The following is a 17,063-nucleotide window of genomic DNA, read 5'->3' as shown; positions in this document are numbered from 1 at the left end:
AAATACTCCTCAATTGGCCCCCTCTTGGCGCAGGATGCCCTCCCACGGTCAATTATGTCTGGGGTCCGGGCAGTCAGGCGATGGTGTTGCCGCTCCCTAAAGTTAATCCACCACGTCTGGCCAAGCACGGTTCTCGGTGCTTCCTGTTGGCGGAGGTTGTATATGGCCAGAGCGTGGGCCAGGACCTGAGGCTTTGTCAGTGGAAACCCGTGACTGGCAGAATACAAACAGTACTCCACCAGGGAATCCTCATCTTCAGGGGTGAGGAGAGTCCTCTGACCATAGACACAGTCAGAGGACACCCTTCCACTGACTCGGTCACTCAGGCTGGACTTCAGGACCCCAAACTGCTGGGCTGCCTGCCGTAGAGTGAGCCTGCCTGCTTTCACCTCCTGTAGGGCCTGTGCCATGGCCTCCTGGGTCCACTTCCTCGTCTTCCTCTCCCTCTTCCTGACTTGCCTAATGTTTGGCATCTGCAAATACACATTCATTTTGGCACAGTAAGAAATTAAATTCAAAATTAGTTTTAAAGCCACATTATTTGTCTCAATAAATTGAATAATTCTATAAATTGTCAGATTACCATGCATATTTAACACATGCATAGACATAAATATATTTACCTTAAACCATTGCAGATTTACAATTTCTATATCCATCTTTTCTTTTCTTGATCCTCCTGTAATGGAAAAAACTCTCACACAGACACACGGTACCTACCTTTCTTACTTTAACAGCTTCTTCCTGTCTTTTCTACTGCTTCCTGATATATCCTTTATCCTCTTTTCTGCTCCCTGATGTCTCCTTTCTGCTCCCTGATGTCTCCTTTTTGCTTCCTGGTGTCTCCTTTCTACTCTTTTCTGCTTCTTGATGTCTTCTTTCTGTTCTTTGCTGCTTCTTTAAGTCTCCTTTCTACTCTTTTCTGCTTCTTGATGTCTTCTTTCTGTTCTTTGCTGCTTCTTTAAGTCTGCTTTCTACTCTTTTTCTGCTTCTTTATGTCTCCCTCTGCCTCTCTTCTCTTCCTTCTCTCTGTTCTCTATCTTTTCAGGCAGGAACATAAACCACAAGAGAGAAATGTGTGTCAAAAACATTACATTTTGGTTAACCTCATATATAACCTAGCACTGTATGCCACTGCTGGCTTTCAATAAATGTACTGTACATTTATTGAAAGCCAGCAGTGGCTCTCAGCAGTCTCTCTCTCTCCCTCAAACACACACACACACCAAAATTATTTGCATCATTTATTAGATCATTGTCCATGAATATACTTTATGTAGCCTGGCTTATGATAAACAAGAAAAACACTTTATTTTACATATGTCTGCTGTTATATTTCAGAGCTAAAAATAAACAAACAGCTGCCTGCGCTATGATTCTTTGTTGTTTTTCCCGCGGCCACAACTATTTTTTCAGACACAACATTTCTGCCTCCCTCCCCTCGACTACAGATTATGTCACACATCAATGCTATATTTTCATTGGCTAGACAAAGTAGTGTAAAGCTAGCTACAAACTACACTCATATGCTAACTCATATTAGCAGTACGGTGAAAATACAGAGACACTTTTCAGAGTAAAGAGTGTTCTTTCTGCTTTCTCTCATCAAAGTCACTTTCCTATAGTATTTAGACATGTAAATGTCCATATATATTCATGAAATTTGACATGTAGATTCTTTGATATGTATGAATTAATATTACTTACGTTTTGGATGGCGATCGCCGAAGAAAATAACCGCGAAAAGACCGGAAAGTGCGAAACAACGGAAGTGACGAATCAGGCCAATATCAGCTAGTACTGTACGAGACAGGCCATGTTTACGTTAGCTAGTTGAACTCATTGAATTAATCTGTAGGTTGAAATAGGTCAGTGCACATTACTGATCACATTGGTTGTCTAGTAAAAAACACACTTACCTAACTTGGGAAACTTCAGGTCGACAAATCGATAATGTCCAACTTCGGTCCCACGCAGTTAGACTTTCTGTCCACAAGATGTCCGACCACCACGCTCCGCATCGCTTTCAGCCTCGACTCAGACGCGAAAACCCCGTACATGACAGCAACACGCATGCGCAACGGTCGTTAGGCGGTTTTCATCAAGAAAAATAAAGTTATAATTTTTATAACTTTTTTCAACGTGCTATGACTTCTTTCGACATGCTATACTATGACTTTTTATTACTTTTTCGACATGCTACTATGACTTTAAAAAAAAAAAAAGTCACATCCTTTGCTGACTTATTTTTGACAAAACTGACCTTTCCATTTAAAAGTCTCAGTATAATGTCATAAAATACTCAGAGTATACTGTTTGAAAAAAAAAAAAAATCATTGTGTCATAAAGAGTCTTTAAAAACTCATAGTATAGTATGGATAAAGAGTTGTAGCTTTCTTTTCATCAAAAGTCATAGTGTGGGAAGTCATAAAATAGTTATTGTATAACACGTTATAAAAAGTCTAAAGAGTCATAGTGCAGCCCCTGTCTTTACGGAGACCAGGCTCCAGCGTGGCATCCGGGATCAAGCTGAAGTCGATGGGCAGAGAGCAGGATAAAGTGCTGGATGGGATGAGAGGAGACGGCCTTCGTATGAACATCAATGATGCTAATTATAGTTGATGGATATTCCCTGATGTCAACTTTTTAATGTTAAGATGTTGGACATATTCCAGAAGAGAATTATTTTGTTGCTGCTGTCTGCGTTCCTCCTTAAGTTAGAAAATTGCATCAGAATAAACTACTGTTTTTTGTTTTGTTGCGTCACGGTTTTCTTTTCATTTTGTTGTGCACCCTGTGTTGCATAATGAAAATAAATCATCTATAAATCTTTCAAATCTTTCAATGAATTTGTATGACTTTTAAGACAAACCATACTATGCCCTTTTTAGCAACTTTTACAACCTACTATACTGTGACTTCTTAAAAACGTTCTTTTGATATGTTATGCAATGACTATGATTTTTTTCGACATTCCATACTATGACTATTTTTCGACATGCTATACTATGACATTTTTATGACGTTTAATCGACATGCTATACAATGACTTCAAGAATTCTTCGACATACTGTACTATCACTTCAACATTTCACACTGACTTTTTTCGACATGCTATACTATGAATTGTTTTTTACATCCTATAGATGACCTTTTATACATTTTTTTCGACATGCTATACTATGACTTTTGTATGACGTTTCTTCAACATGCTATACTATGACTTTTGTATGACGTTTCTTCAACATGCTATACTATGACTTTTTTAAAACATAATATACTATGACTTGTTTTTTACATCCTATAGATGACCTTTTATACATTTTTTCGACATGCTGTACTATGACTTGTATGACGTGTCTTCAACATGCTATACTATTACTTTTTTAAAACATAATATACTATTACTTTTTTTTGACATGCTATACTATTACTTTTTTAAAACATAATATACTATTACTTTTTTATGACTTTTTTCGACATGCGATACTATGACTTTTTAAAGAAGAATGTGACATATTATAGGATGACATATTATACTATGACTTTTTTAATGATATTTTTTACGACAAACTATGCTGTGAATTTTTATGACATGTTTATTATGAAATGCACCAATCCGACTTTTTCATTCCCGATACCGACATTTTTATGGCATACTATACTATGACTTTTTTAAACATTCTATAAAATTTTATAAAATTTTATGCCATACTTTTCTGTAACTTTCTTATGACATAATTGATTCATTTTATGACAATTCTTTATGATATACTGTACTGTGATTTTTTTTTAATGCAATTTTCTGGCAAACTATTGTATGAATTTTTATGACACAACAAGCCACCCAGCTGCAACGATAACCCGATAAACAAAGCTGCCGCCAGCTGCTGTGTATGTGTAAAACAGGCAACAGTCCTCTGTTCAACTTGTATGGGAGAATTACAAACCACGATGTTGTGTGCATTGTAATGGACACATGCAGCCACTTTCCCATTGTTATTATTAGAATGTGATGGCATTTCATGTCACGTTCAGGGGCCACAAAAACTGTTTATGAGGGCCGCCATTGGCCCACGGGCCACTCTATGCTTTAAACCATCATCGCGGTGATCATCGTTATTAAACGTCAGACGGATTATTGAGGTCAAATTTATAGCTCTCATATTAAAACAGACAAATTGCTTCATAATTCAGGATAAAATCAAAAGATAATTAACGGACAAATACTGCCTGAAACGTCAATAAAAAGAATGATCAAATTCATGCCTCATAAATAACTTAAAATTAGGTTCATAAATGTGCCTTTGATTGAAATGTTATAGAAGGCTTTATTGACTGCAAAGATAATTGATCATTGAAATTGGCAAACAACTTAAATAAACGTTTTACTACAAGGTTACATCTCCCGCCTCATATTTCATGTCCAACTTATTTCACCCGCAGCTATCATTTAAAACACACATTCTTCCTTAATACATACCAGTTTATGTATGGGAAATGGCATGTGCATGTATTTTTGTGTGTGGGCATTTACATCAGGTCCCTGGTCTCTATATTACATTTATGTGCACATGTCATGATGGGTATTTGTTAAAAAGGGAGCTCCTACATGACCCCCCTGAAGTTTCATATATTAACTTTTATCAAAGTTAAATACTGGTTATACCTGTCGTGAAATTCTTGAGCTCCAATTCCTAACTGTGACCAAATATACATATAAAAGACAAAAACTAAAATTATCAATATATAGAAGCCTAATAACAAAGAGTTAAAGTGTGTGTGTGTGTGTGTGTGTGTGTGTGTGTGTGTGTGTGTCATAGGGACCAATATTGTGTTTGTAGCTATGGTATATTACTGACATTACTCTTTTTAATAAACATTGGATTGTATTGGTCACTCAATTCATTATCCTGTGCTTTGTTTCCACTCCATCCATCTGAATTATATTGCAATACAGTGGTCCAACGAGTTACCACAAACTAAGACGTTTCCTTTACACTTAATTTGTGCCGCCTCTACATTGACAATGCCAGATTAGGACCAATTAGAGCAGGGGTATTCAATTAACATTCCAAAAGGTCCAGATTGAGAAAATCTCTTCGGGCAAAGGTCCGAAGAGATTTTCAATAATATCTAACTTGCGCTATTTAGTGCTATATATATATATATATATATATATATATATAGCGCTATTTAGTGCTATATATATATATATATATATATATATATATATATATATATATATATATATATATATATATATATATATATATATATATATATATATATATATATATATATATATATATATATATATATATATATATATATATATATATATATATATATATATATATTTCAAAAAATATATGTTTGAAAAATGTGCATCTTAATAGCAGACCATCTCAAGGTGTCACTCAGAGAACAAGGACAATCTGATGGAGCATTTCAAAATTAAAGCTCTTCAAAATCTCATGCAGAGTTAACTTCAAATCACATTCATGAGACAATTTGTCTAATTTCAGATTAGATTTTAGAGGAAATGTGCATAGTTACAAAATCATTTCACCTCAGGTTAAAATGAAGTAATTCATTTTAGAAAAATAAATTTCACTGAATTGCTCTGCAGCTTTAAATTCAGTTCATTCAGGCGTGAAGTGATGTCAATCAAAAAAGCCACAATATGATATTTTTCTCATCTTCTAACAAGAGAAATGTGTGAGCATGGACTTTATGTGTGGTTATTAAAGCTCTTGTTTCAGCTCTATTCTCTCTGTTAACATCATTGTTGGTCAGTGAATTCACGTGTTAGGATTCTGATCATATTGGGCTCTTAGGTTTACTTTCTGTGTCTTCATTTCAGATGTGAGTGGGTACGTTTGCTCTAAAGAGTTGTGCTTTGTCTCGTAGTGACGCTTCACATTACTACTTTTAATAATCTCACGGTCTCTGAACATATGAGACACACTGGTGTTAAACTGTCCGTGGGAAGAATTCACCGATAAGAGTCTGTTCATTGTTGGTTAAAGACTCTGGTCTCTCTGACCACTTCTCTCTCTTTGGAGAACGTCATGTGAAACAACTTCTCTGACTCACGTAATTATTCTCCTGCCCTTCGTTCTCATTCCTCGTCTCCCCTGTGTGTCTACATCTCACTCGAGTCAGGAAACGCGTCAGAATACCCATATTTGATTGGCTGAGCTGCATCACGTGATGTGATTTATGCCGCTGAACAAGTGCCGTAAAGGCTGAAAAAGCTGCGCCGGTTAAAATACAAGCGCTCCGTCAAAATGTAATAATTCTCAATTATCTATCGGTTTTAGGTCCTGGGTCCGGATACAACGGCGTCTGGGTCCGGATCCGGACCGCGGTCCGCCTATTAGTGACCCCTGGCCTAGGGCTTTAGCCGTAAAAGAATTTCAAGAAGACAATTAATCCGAAATCCTAACGATTTAGCTACGGGGTGAGATAAAAGGCCGAAGGTTTTGTTCCGACACCTCAAAAAGGAACATATATCCTTGAATGTGGGACAGCCGACGGAGTGACCACCGTGTTAGGTGCGAACGACTTCCCCGCCTAGAAACGGGGCAGGCGCTGCTCACGCTTCATGGCGCCCAACGTGGGGCTCGAGTACACATCACGAACCTCGAGTTAAACACCAAGGACCCATTTAAAAAGTAATCACGACCTATAAAAGTCTCGTTAAAACGGTAAGGAGTAGAAGCTTTACTTAACCGGTCCATCAAGTAAGAGTGTTAGACACAGGGTGAAACCTGACTAACTTTAGGATCAAGGTAGGAGTAAGTGAAACTATAACGCGCTAACTGTTCTATACTGTAGGCAATCATTCTACGGATCCGTAGAGTTCAACATAAAACAAGGAGAAGGAAACGGAAGAGCTCCCGTTGTCTGAGGAACCGTTGCCGCGAGGGTTAAACATTAGCAGGGACTAAAAAGAACAACCCAGAGATTTCAAAGTGGAGACAAAACAAAACAATCCCAAAATGAAAGCCGCAGCCTTCTGAGGTGAGCCGGAGTCATAAAGAGAATGGTTTACTGATAGCGAGTCAGAGGGACCTGACACTACTCCCTTTAATCTAGCTCAAATAAAACAGGCATTAGTCAATGTAAGAAGCCCAAACCAAAACACCCCAGGCCACCATTTAGACTGGCTGAATTAAGTGCAAATCATTTATTCTTACGAGGAGATGAAAAACAACAAAAAATTAAAAAAAAATAAATAAAATATATATATATATTAATTTTTTTGTATACATATATACACACTCAGTGTGTGTTATTCAAATAAAGCTCATTATACAGGACCACTATCTGATGTGGATTACCTCACAGATATGATGGAAAATGGCATCAGAGCAGCGCTCAGACAAGAACCCACAGCAACGCTAGGAATGACTCTTTTCGGTGATGAGGAATACGGCTATGATTCAGGGGAAGCCATAGAAGCCCTGAGACGCGTATTGAATAAATACGTAAACCAAAAAACAGTGATAGTCACTAAAGGAAGCGACAAATATGAAGCTTTAGTGACCGCTATGAAAAGACCTCCGCCTAGAGCTCCAGAGCCGGTGATACCGAATGCTCCGCTTAATCCCTATGCACCGCCGCACCAACAGTACGCCGGCATAAATCAAACCAGAGATGATCTGTTTAATGACTCTCATGGACACGGACAACCTGTGCAATCAGAATACCCCATGCTACCGGTACTTGAACCGACGATCCCCTACCCACAGACCCAAAACTTAAATAGATGAGACATGTAAAGAGTCACACAAATGAAAACACAGATGATGCGCGCTTCAACGAAGAGGTAGACAGTATGACGCAAAATCAAATCGATTATCCACACTTTGTTGATACAAATAAGACAGCAGCTGTGCAAAGCGCGTTGTATAAATCAATCTGCATTTTCCCAAAAGAATGGGAGCATAATGAAAGGATTGTAATACCTCCACATGAAACACAGAGTTTTGTTGAACCTCCACCAATCACTGGGTCACATAGGTTTAGAGAGAATGAGAAAATTCCTCAGAAACTGTAAGTTAACCTTTCGTAAATGAAAAGAGAACTTTAATATTATGAAAACAATGCGAAGATTGCGCTTAAAAAGCGGCATGCCACGCATGAAGTGTGATATGAGACACGTTAAAAATCATAAAACTGGAGAACACTACGGCTGACGTAGCGGGACCTTAAATCAAAATCATCCCTGGGTAACAAGTATTTCCTAGTTATCACAGATAATGGTGGTGGAGATACAAAAGTGTATCCTTCTCGTGCTGCCCCCGCAAGAACTGTAAAGACACATTTCAAAATAATATAGTCACCGGCCTATTAGAACAAGTAGGATGTGAAATAATTTACTCAATACCATATAAACCTGAAATTAAAATAGAATTTATCTATGCCTAAACTAGTTGCTTATATCCTTGACAAATCTAACCATAACCCCCTCTTTTGAGACAAGGGAAAGTAAGGGTAGACAGAGGATAAAGAAACCAGGACAGCCAACACAAACAACTTGCAAAGGCACAGACGAAGTGATTATCCAGAAAGATAATATTGTTAATCGAAAACAAATCGGTCCAAATCCGTATCAAGTTCGGAAGAAATAATGGCTGAGGGATTAGATTATTCAATTTACCACCCTCTCACCAGACGCACTGCCAAATGTCTTGTCACACGGAGGACAGGGGGGGAACTAAGATGAGGAGGGTGTTAGACCCTGAAAACCCCAATCACTGCCTCACCTGGACTGAATGAATACCAGACCAATATGAAGAAAGAGAAAAAGAAACCCCACAAAAATGTACTCTAACCCAGGACGGTATAAAAAGAGGACAGAATATGTATCTTTTCACAAACCTCTGCACCGTCAACATGCAGCCCCTTTGCATGCTCAAAAGGGTAGATTAGAGAAGAAAAAAGGAGGGGGGATTCACCCAAAGGACACTCGCAGTCTGAAGCGGACAAAGAACAAAAGAAGATTTATAGCCCTTGACCACCTAACAGAGGTAGAGTGGAGAAGGAGAAAAAAGAAAAAAACAAACCCCGCATACAGACACATACTGATAAAAGTGGATGTGATCAGAAAGAAATAGACTGCCTAAGAAAACTGCCACTTATGGGGCTACAGAGGGCCCTGGGCATTGCAGAGTCACCATGTGTGATTTTGCTACAATAGGATTATGGCTAATTTAGTCCGAAAGGACCATACCTACCCACCAGGCAATTGCTGCAAGGGAGGATACATGGGACTCACCACATGTGACAGACAGATCTATACCTGTCTCAAAACAGATGTCTTAACTAGGACAACTTCAAACCTTAACATGACGGAACTGACTGAAATGATACGCCATCAGTGCACGAAAAAGGATGACAAGGGCAGAATCATTCTGACCTCTGTGAAACCAGATAAAGGGATAATAAAACCCTACAAAAAGAGACGACGAGGTGATTTTATTGCTGACGCCTGGCAGACTTGGAGGAATGTAGATAAGCCGTTCCAATACTATGCATGCCCTGCAACGTCACATGATTGGGCCACTGATCTTTCATGCCCAGTGACTTCTCGACAATATGAGAGAAATTTAGAACTAAAATGGCGGGGTGGAAAAAAAAAAAGATATTACAAGTTATTATAAACATGACGCTGACAGAGGCCGGCGCTTGTTGTGCTGCTAGCCTTCTAATACTCCAGCTGCAACCAGGACAAGAATAAAATTCTCACAAAAGAGTGCTCTTGTGTCTCCTAAGGATCAGAGGAGGATGGGGGTCATAAAACCTATAAATGATCCTGAGAATCCACAAACCACTCCAAAAGAACCAGACCAGCCAGAATTCACAGTGAATAAGAAAATATCTAAATGGAAATGCAAATTACTTAGGATTTTAATAAAACTAATGGTGCTATTAAGTATATTGGTCATAACCTCTGTCACTTGGGCCTCTTTGGGTCAAAGGACTGTGTGGAAATATGCCTCCAAAATTACCATGTATAAACAAGCACAGATTATAACGTGGGAAAAAGTGAATGTTGACCTACAAACCACAAACACATCAGCTGCTTGCCACACTAACAGAACGTTATGGTTAAGAAACTTCCTAGTAATGTTTCTGCAGCCGCTAGATACTTATGATTTAAATTTAACCAAACCTAACTGCACCATTCCCAGCTGGATCGGCTTTCAGCCTCAGTGTAAAGTCCTGCAGAATCCCCCTCAATTGACCTCTTCTAGTTGGCAATGGGCAACCTTGCTACAGAGATGGGGCCGCAGTAACTCCAGAGAACATAATGGGTCATGTGTGACTCATACCTTCGGCTATGACAAAGGAAAGTTAGCTCTAATGCTAAAATGCACAGACTCTGACCATGAGGAACAAACTCTTACCTGCTCTGATATCCATGCAGAAGGACAAACAGTGACAGGATTAGCCTCAACAGAGAAACAGTACAGGACAACCTTCAGTAACTGCTCTTGTATCAACAAGAGACAGCTAACAACTTGGGAGGGTCAGAGGTCAGACTGGTAAACAGGACAAGAAGGGATTAAGCCAAGGCCACAAAAGACCACAAATCAGTCTTTTACAACTTTCTCATGTCTCCCTAGCGATGTCCATGAAAACTTAGACTTGCTTCAACACAATATACCCGACCTCTCCAAACCTTTAAAGCAAATAAGGTCCCCTAAAAGAGAGCGCCGATCCCCAATAACTGAGACACAAAGACAAACATGCAAATATTAAAAAACCTGACTAGTTGTATAAAACAGAATCTAAACAAATTAGGCACTCCGTTTGAACAAAAAATGGAGAAATACTGGAGTAATGAAATATTAGGACTTATAGGAGAATGGAACATGTGCAGAAAAAGAAGCATATCCCTCCCTTACGTCACTGTTAGAAACTATACTCACCTTTTACTCATCTTCAGAGCCTTGTGACAATGGTAGGAAGAATCCTTTATGTCTAAGAGTAATATGATCTTTTATGACAAAATAAGGAACCATGCCTTAAACGTTGTAGATCAAATATTATGTCTGTTTAAGCATCTACTATACCTGTGAAGATTCAGTATCTCAAGTGCGGTGATATATTTATGTTCGCTGTACTGAGAAACCATCCTTCAAGCAGGAAAGCACCCTCTCTGTTAATAGTATCAACTATTGTGGAAAACATAAAACAAATACTTATCCAAAAAGATCTACTTATCCCACCACTATGATATATATACAGAGTGATGTGTGTGCATAGTGTTTGTATTTCTATAATGGTTGGTAACTGAAGAACAGACCATAAACTATCTCATTATGAACCTGTGACCTTACAGCCCACAGCTGTCTTTGAGGTCAGATACAAGGGGAAGAAAAAAGGGGATTCCAATACATCCTCACAAAGCCCTGTAAAGCTCATAGGAGCATTTCTGCTGATACAAATAATGATATACTTTGGAAATATCACAAAAATAAAACCAACCCAAAGATGATTAATACAAAATAAATAAATATATAAACTAGGTTTCTGTTAATACGTTTGTTAACAGCTTGTGATATAACTCACTCATTGGGATAACCTATAATAACTATTTTACTTATGTGTATCTATACAGAAGGCCAGTCAAATAAGACTCAATCCTCCAGAGGAGGACAAAAGGCCAAGAAAAAGAAAGGAGGCATGAAACAGTGTAAACCTGTTATCACAGGCGACGTGCACCTCATCAGCACTAGATCAGAAGAGGTCCGCACTAAAACCAAAACAAAAGGTATTGAATCAAGACCAGAGCCTTTATAAAAAAAAAAAAAAAAAAAAAAAAAAAAAAAATAGCAGTATAATTCCCTGATAATTGGGAAGAAGAGCTCAGAAAAGTGCTTGATTTAAATACATCTGACTTCCCAGTATTCCAGAATGAAGCAGAAATTGTTAAAATGGTGAAGGACTTAGAAATAGCAGCAAAAGAGTCTAATTTAGATCCCCAGAAAAACTCCTATTCTGAAGAGGCAGTTAAACCCCCAGAACCTGAAGCAGAGACTGAACCCATGGAGCAGGCCTCAGAGAGACCAACTCCAGCTGAGACAACACCCATCACGCCAGGACAGCATCAGCAGGACGGAGACACAGGACCAGCTTCCGCAGGACTGTTGCCCAGACTCCTACCAGCCACAGGATGCCACTCGAGACGGGGAAAACTTTCTCTGAGGCTCACGATTTGGGAAAACGTTCTCTAGTTGGTGAGAAAAGTTTGTGTTCAGCGGAGAAGGACGACATCTGGAAACCATGTTACTGGTTCAACCCAAAGGCCGGACCTAATAAAAGAGACTATTGAAAAATGTGACTCTGTAAGCTCTAATACTGTGATACTTTCAGAGGAGGATGTTGAGAGATCATAGAAACGTATGAAAGTATAAAAGTATAACTGTCATAACCTGTAACCTTTTGAATCAACGTATAACCATTGAACCTATAAACCTTTTTACTTTTTGATAGAAATGATTAAACCTATAACTTGCTTTACTTTTTGATAGATGTGATGAACCATATAAACTGTATATGTGTCTTTATTAGAATAGTCACTCTAAAACGTATGCTTCCTCTTGTGAACAGGATCAAACCAGTTACATTCTGTGTTAGCTCTAAAAGAGGGGAGGACTTGTGTGTGAGTTACTCATGAGCCTGAAGGAGGTGGAGCTTTTTAGCAGCATAAAAAGGAGCAGAGAATCTGTGAGGTTGGGCTTTTTCCCCCAACTGGACTTAGGGGTCTTACCCCCTTAGAAAGTGACTGGATTATTCCTCATAGCAAAATCAGTGAGAACTGATAAAGAGGAAAACTCCGTATAGAAGGAGTGTTAGACTTATTGCTGGTATCACAGAAACTGTTTCATTGACTTGAAATTGTTGTATGAGATTGTTGTGAGAAAAACCTAAATAAAAATCCGGCCTTACATTTTGTAAGAGACTGAAACCAAACAACGTATTCTGGTCCTTTAAAACAATTTAACCCTCTTCCCCTGTCTGTTGATGGTGTGATCAGAAGTGAGGACTGAAGCATGCAGAGGAGCTTAAGGTAAGTACCCTGAGTGAAGACTTGGCAGTGTTAGTCATAAAATGGTGAGAATGTTCACAATAGGCAATAGTAAAGTACAGACGAAGTACATAACTATTACATACAGGGTGCTAGGGTTGCATCCCATTGAGAGCCCCTAGGGCTTTAGCCGTAAAAGAATTTCAAGAAGACAATTAATCCAAAATCCTAACGATTTAGCTACGGGGTGAGATAAAAGGCCGAAGGTTTTGTTCCAGCACCTCAAAAAGGAACGTATATCCTTGCAGGTGGGACAGCCGACGGAGTGACCACCGTGTTAGGTGCGAACGACTTCCCCGCCTAGAAATGGGGCAGGCGCCGCTCACGCTTCATGAGGAAGAGTGAAGATATTACATATTTAAAAAAAAAAAAAAAAAAATATGATTCGAACATTTAGGCATAACCACTTGTCAGGGTCATTTGGCATTCTCCTCTGCACAGTTCTGGAAACTAAGAAACACAAGTAATTAATTTTACGTCCAACTGCCAGTTCAAGCAGTGGTCAACGTCCAGAAAGTCAAATAGACCTTAGACAGTAGAACGTGTGTGTGTGTGTGTGTGTGTGTGTGTGTGTGTGTGTGTGTGTGTGTGTGTGTGTGTGTGTGTGTGTGTGTGTGTGTGTGTGTGTGTGTGTGTGTGTGTGTGTGTGTGTGTGTGTGTGTGTGTACACTCTCTCATTTGCGTTGTGTTTTAATTCAGGCACACGATGTCTTTTTGGCTCCAACCAGCCATTTATTCACTGGACAGCATATCGATAGCAGCACATCTGGTAACAAACAGAAGCACATCAGGGAGTCTCACAGCCCACCTCGCGGTCACAAACTCCGGGAACTGCCAAAGCAAAGAAACAAATGCTTTAGCTAGCCTGTTGTTAGCACGTTACTAATGCTAACCAAAGGAAAAAGCTCTAGAAATTATAATCGAAACAATTCTACGAACAAAAAGGAACTTATACAGACATCACGACGGAGCTCGTCACAGATCAACCTACCACGGAGACAGCGCGCTGCAGACCGGTCACGGAAAGCGGGGCGATCCACTCAAGTCTGCAGGAGCACCAGCAGAGGGCGCTCATGTGACACACAACACACCTGTCTCCGTGGGAAGCTAATGATAAGTTGTAAATGATATTGACAGAAATAGAGGAAGAAATCAAATGAAAATGATAAGGATTATTAATAACTTAAATTCACAGTAATATTAGCAAATAATGGCCAGTGATGGCAAGTGGAATCATGAACTCTGTTACGCTTAAACAATACTCACAGGAAGTCACTGTGCCCTGCCAAGAAATATTACTGCACCTAAAACCAAAAGTTGTAATTTGTACACTTTGTTTTTTGTATGGATTAAACAAACAAGGTACAAAGTGGTAATTAGTGGTCTTTTGAGAAGTTTGTTTAGCCTTAGGACTGTGCCAGGCTAGCTATTTAGCCCTTGTTTCCACTTGATATGCTAAAGTAAGCTAACCATCTCCTGGCTCTAGCTACATATTCACAGTACAGGCATTGTGTCAATTATCTCATCTTCCCCTTGACAAGATAGAGAATAGAAGCCGAATACACATTATGTAGAATTACTCCTTTAACAGGGTTCAGGTTTATTCTTTCAAGCTGACAACAATATGACTTTTTGATAAGTGAACATCTTCTGTTGGAAGAAAGTTTTGTTTTGAACTTTTATTTTGAAGTATTTGGATTAAAAAGTGAATTAACCTCAATTGGATGTAGAGGTGCCAGTGACAGCGGGGAGAGCAGAGGAGGGACTCAGGATGTGATTATCTCTCTTTGGATTGCACAGAGTTCAACATCTGGTCAGACAGAGAGGAATGGAATACATTTATTTATTTAATAAAGTTTGTCAAAAAGGATGCCAGATATTTGGTTTAAAGGTATAATATCTTACAGTTACAGTTTGTGAATACAGCACTCAAAGTTAGCCCCTCCTCTCCAGCTCAACGTCATATTCTAAAGCACAAATAAACACATCCACACCTCCTCACTAACCTGTGGGAAGGTGCCGGATTTTGAATGAATGGCCAGTAGCCTCTCACAGAGAGTGAAAGGCGAAACAGAAGCACAAAAAAACATAGTGATTTAACAACCTGTTGTCCACCGCCTTGTATAGGACGCAAAAGAGTGGCACATAGGTCACCAAGGGCTCTCTGTACGCCATGACAAAGCGGTTATGTTTGACCTGGAAATGACACAGGCGCACAGGCTCATGCACACCCTGCTTATTGATTGGGGCTACGCAACCACGTGGGGTCCAAATGCTCTCTGCTGACGCTCAGAAACGTCTCGGTCACAGCAAAATGAAAAGAAGAGAAGAGAAAATACAGGCAGATGGCAGGGTCTCTGCAGATACAGACACCAACACACACTTATATGAGTCACAAGTGATGATTGAGAGGAGTATCAGTCTAAACACTGGCTTTTTTTAGGAAATTGTTGCCTGTCACTTTAAGACTAAATATCTGATAAACTAAAAATACACAGACTCGGCTGTACTTTGTGTTTAGTGTTAATTAGCAAATGTTCGCATACTAATCTAACATGGTGAACATGGTAAACATTATACCTACTTGGCATTATATTATTGTTTTTGTCAATATGCAGAAATGACGAATTTGAAACAAGCATGACTGTAGGTAAATTGTTTAAGGTAACGTCAGTTAATTTAGGGTTTAATATTTCAGTTTTTCATTAACAAAAATGTTGGTGGATTAAAGTTATTGTTTATCAGGGGAATGGTCTCATTTATGCACCAATATCACACAGATTAATCCAAATTGAGATCTGTGTGCTGCAGCTTTGTAAAAGGTGAGTGCCTAGGAATGAGTCAATATGTTACAGAGAAGATTTGCCATTAGTTTAGTTGCGTCTCCATCTTGCCAACTGGAAAGCAGCCTTCGACAATTGCGCTGCAGCTGCATCTTCTTTTAGCCTCCACGTTTCCAGGGAGCCTAACCTGCCGGCTCGGGTTTTGAAAGTTGCGTGCAATAACTTCAGTGAATGAAGGCTGGTGTTTGCTACGGGCCTTTCCGAGCTTCTCAGGGACTGAGCTCATTCTTGCAACAAACGAGTAGAAAGTGAGCAGTGCGGGAGCCAGGGCTTCAGTTTGCAGCCCCGGTGTTAAGTTCTGTGTGTGGCCGCCTGGTGACGCTTGATTTCGGGGAAAGACGCGCTGCAATGGACCGGTGAGACTTCCACTGACCACAGCATGGAGACTTCCTGCAGCGAGTGCAACATTTTACTGAAAGTATTCTCAAATCAAGCCAGAGAGTAACGTAATGTCTAAGATGGCTCGTTGACATGTCGATGTTTGAATTGATGGTTACATATGACAGGTCAGAAAAGGTTGTCTGTATGCATGTGCATTTATATATCATTTATTTGTAATATTATCATCATTATTTTGAAGTATTCCCTTAGCACAGTGTTTTTTTAATTGCATTATGATCAATAGAAAAAGATAACACTGATGATGTTACTGGTGTTTTTCTGTAAATCTTGTTGCTCTCAACTGGGCCATGTTGCTAAGTGGTGTTGGTGATGCTCTGGGATACAGGAACCAGCTCTGGGAGTACAATGAGTCGGGACCAGCTATTCATCAGGTCAGTGCAGGACCAATATGAAAGGAGGGGCTGAGGTAAAACTAAAGCACTACTGAAGGTGTTTTTACCCTAAAATGTCTGCCCTTGCCCTTTCTCTCCTTGCAGGAGCTCAAAGAGCTTGGTGGTCTGAAGAACATCAAGGCCGAGCTCCCTGACTGGCCGGGGAGCGACAACACAGTTCTGCATCTGGCAACGACTGAAGGACTGGCCACTGGTGAGGTTCGAAGGACATTGAAACCATTTGCTCTATCCAGTTTCTGTCCCTCTTTTGCTATTTTCATTTCAAACAAGCAATTTATTGGATTGATTTGATAATCAGTGTTCTGTTGAGCCCTCACT

General features: G+C 39.4%; 1 protein-coding gene across 1 annotated transcript in view; it reads left to right on the top strand.

Moving 5' to 3' along the window:
- Positions 1 to 16,640: 16,640 nt before the first annotated feature.
- Positions 16,641 to 17,063, top strand: part of LOC137870059 (ADP-ribosylhydrolase ARH1-like) — a 10,593-nt gene continuing 10,170 nt past the window's right edge. Inside the window, 2 exon segments of the mRNA XM_068707050.1 lie at positions 16,641 to 16,724; positions 16,830 to 16,938. Of these exon segments, the coding sequence (XP_068563151.1) occupies positions 16,641 to 16,724; positions 16,830 to 16,938 (193 nt within the window).

The sequence above is a fragment of the Cebidichthys violaceus genome, unplaced genomic scaffold (genome assembly GCF_023349555.1).
Source record: "Cebidichthys violaceus isolate CVI_PGR_0920_01 unplaced genomic scaffold, fCebVio1.0.p SCAF_128, whole genome shotgun sequence".
Lineage (NCBI taxonomy): Eukaryota > Metazoa > Chordata > Actinopteri > Perciformes > Stichaeidae > Cebidichthys > Cebidichthys violaceus.
The sequence above is the reverse complement of the archived record's forward strand: the minus strand, read 5'-3'. Positions and strand labels throughout refer to the sequence as shown.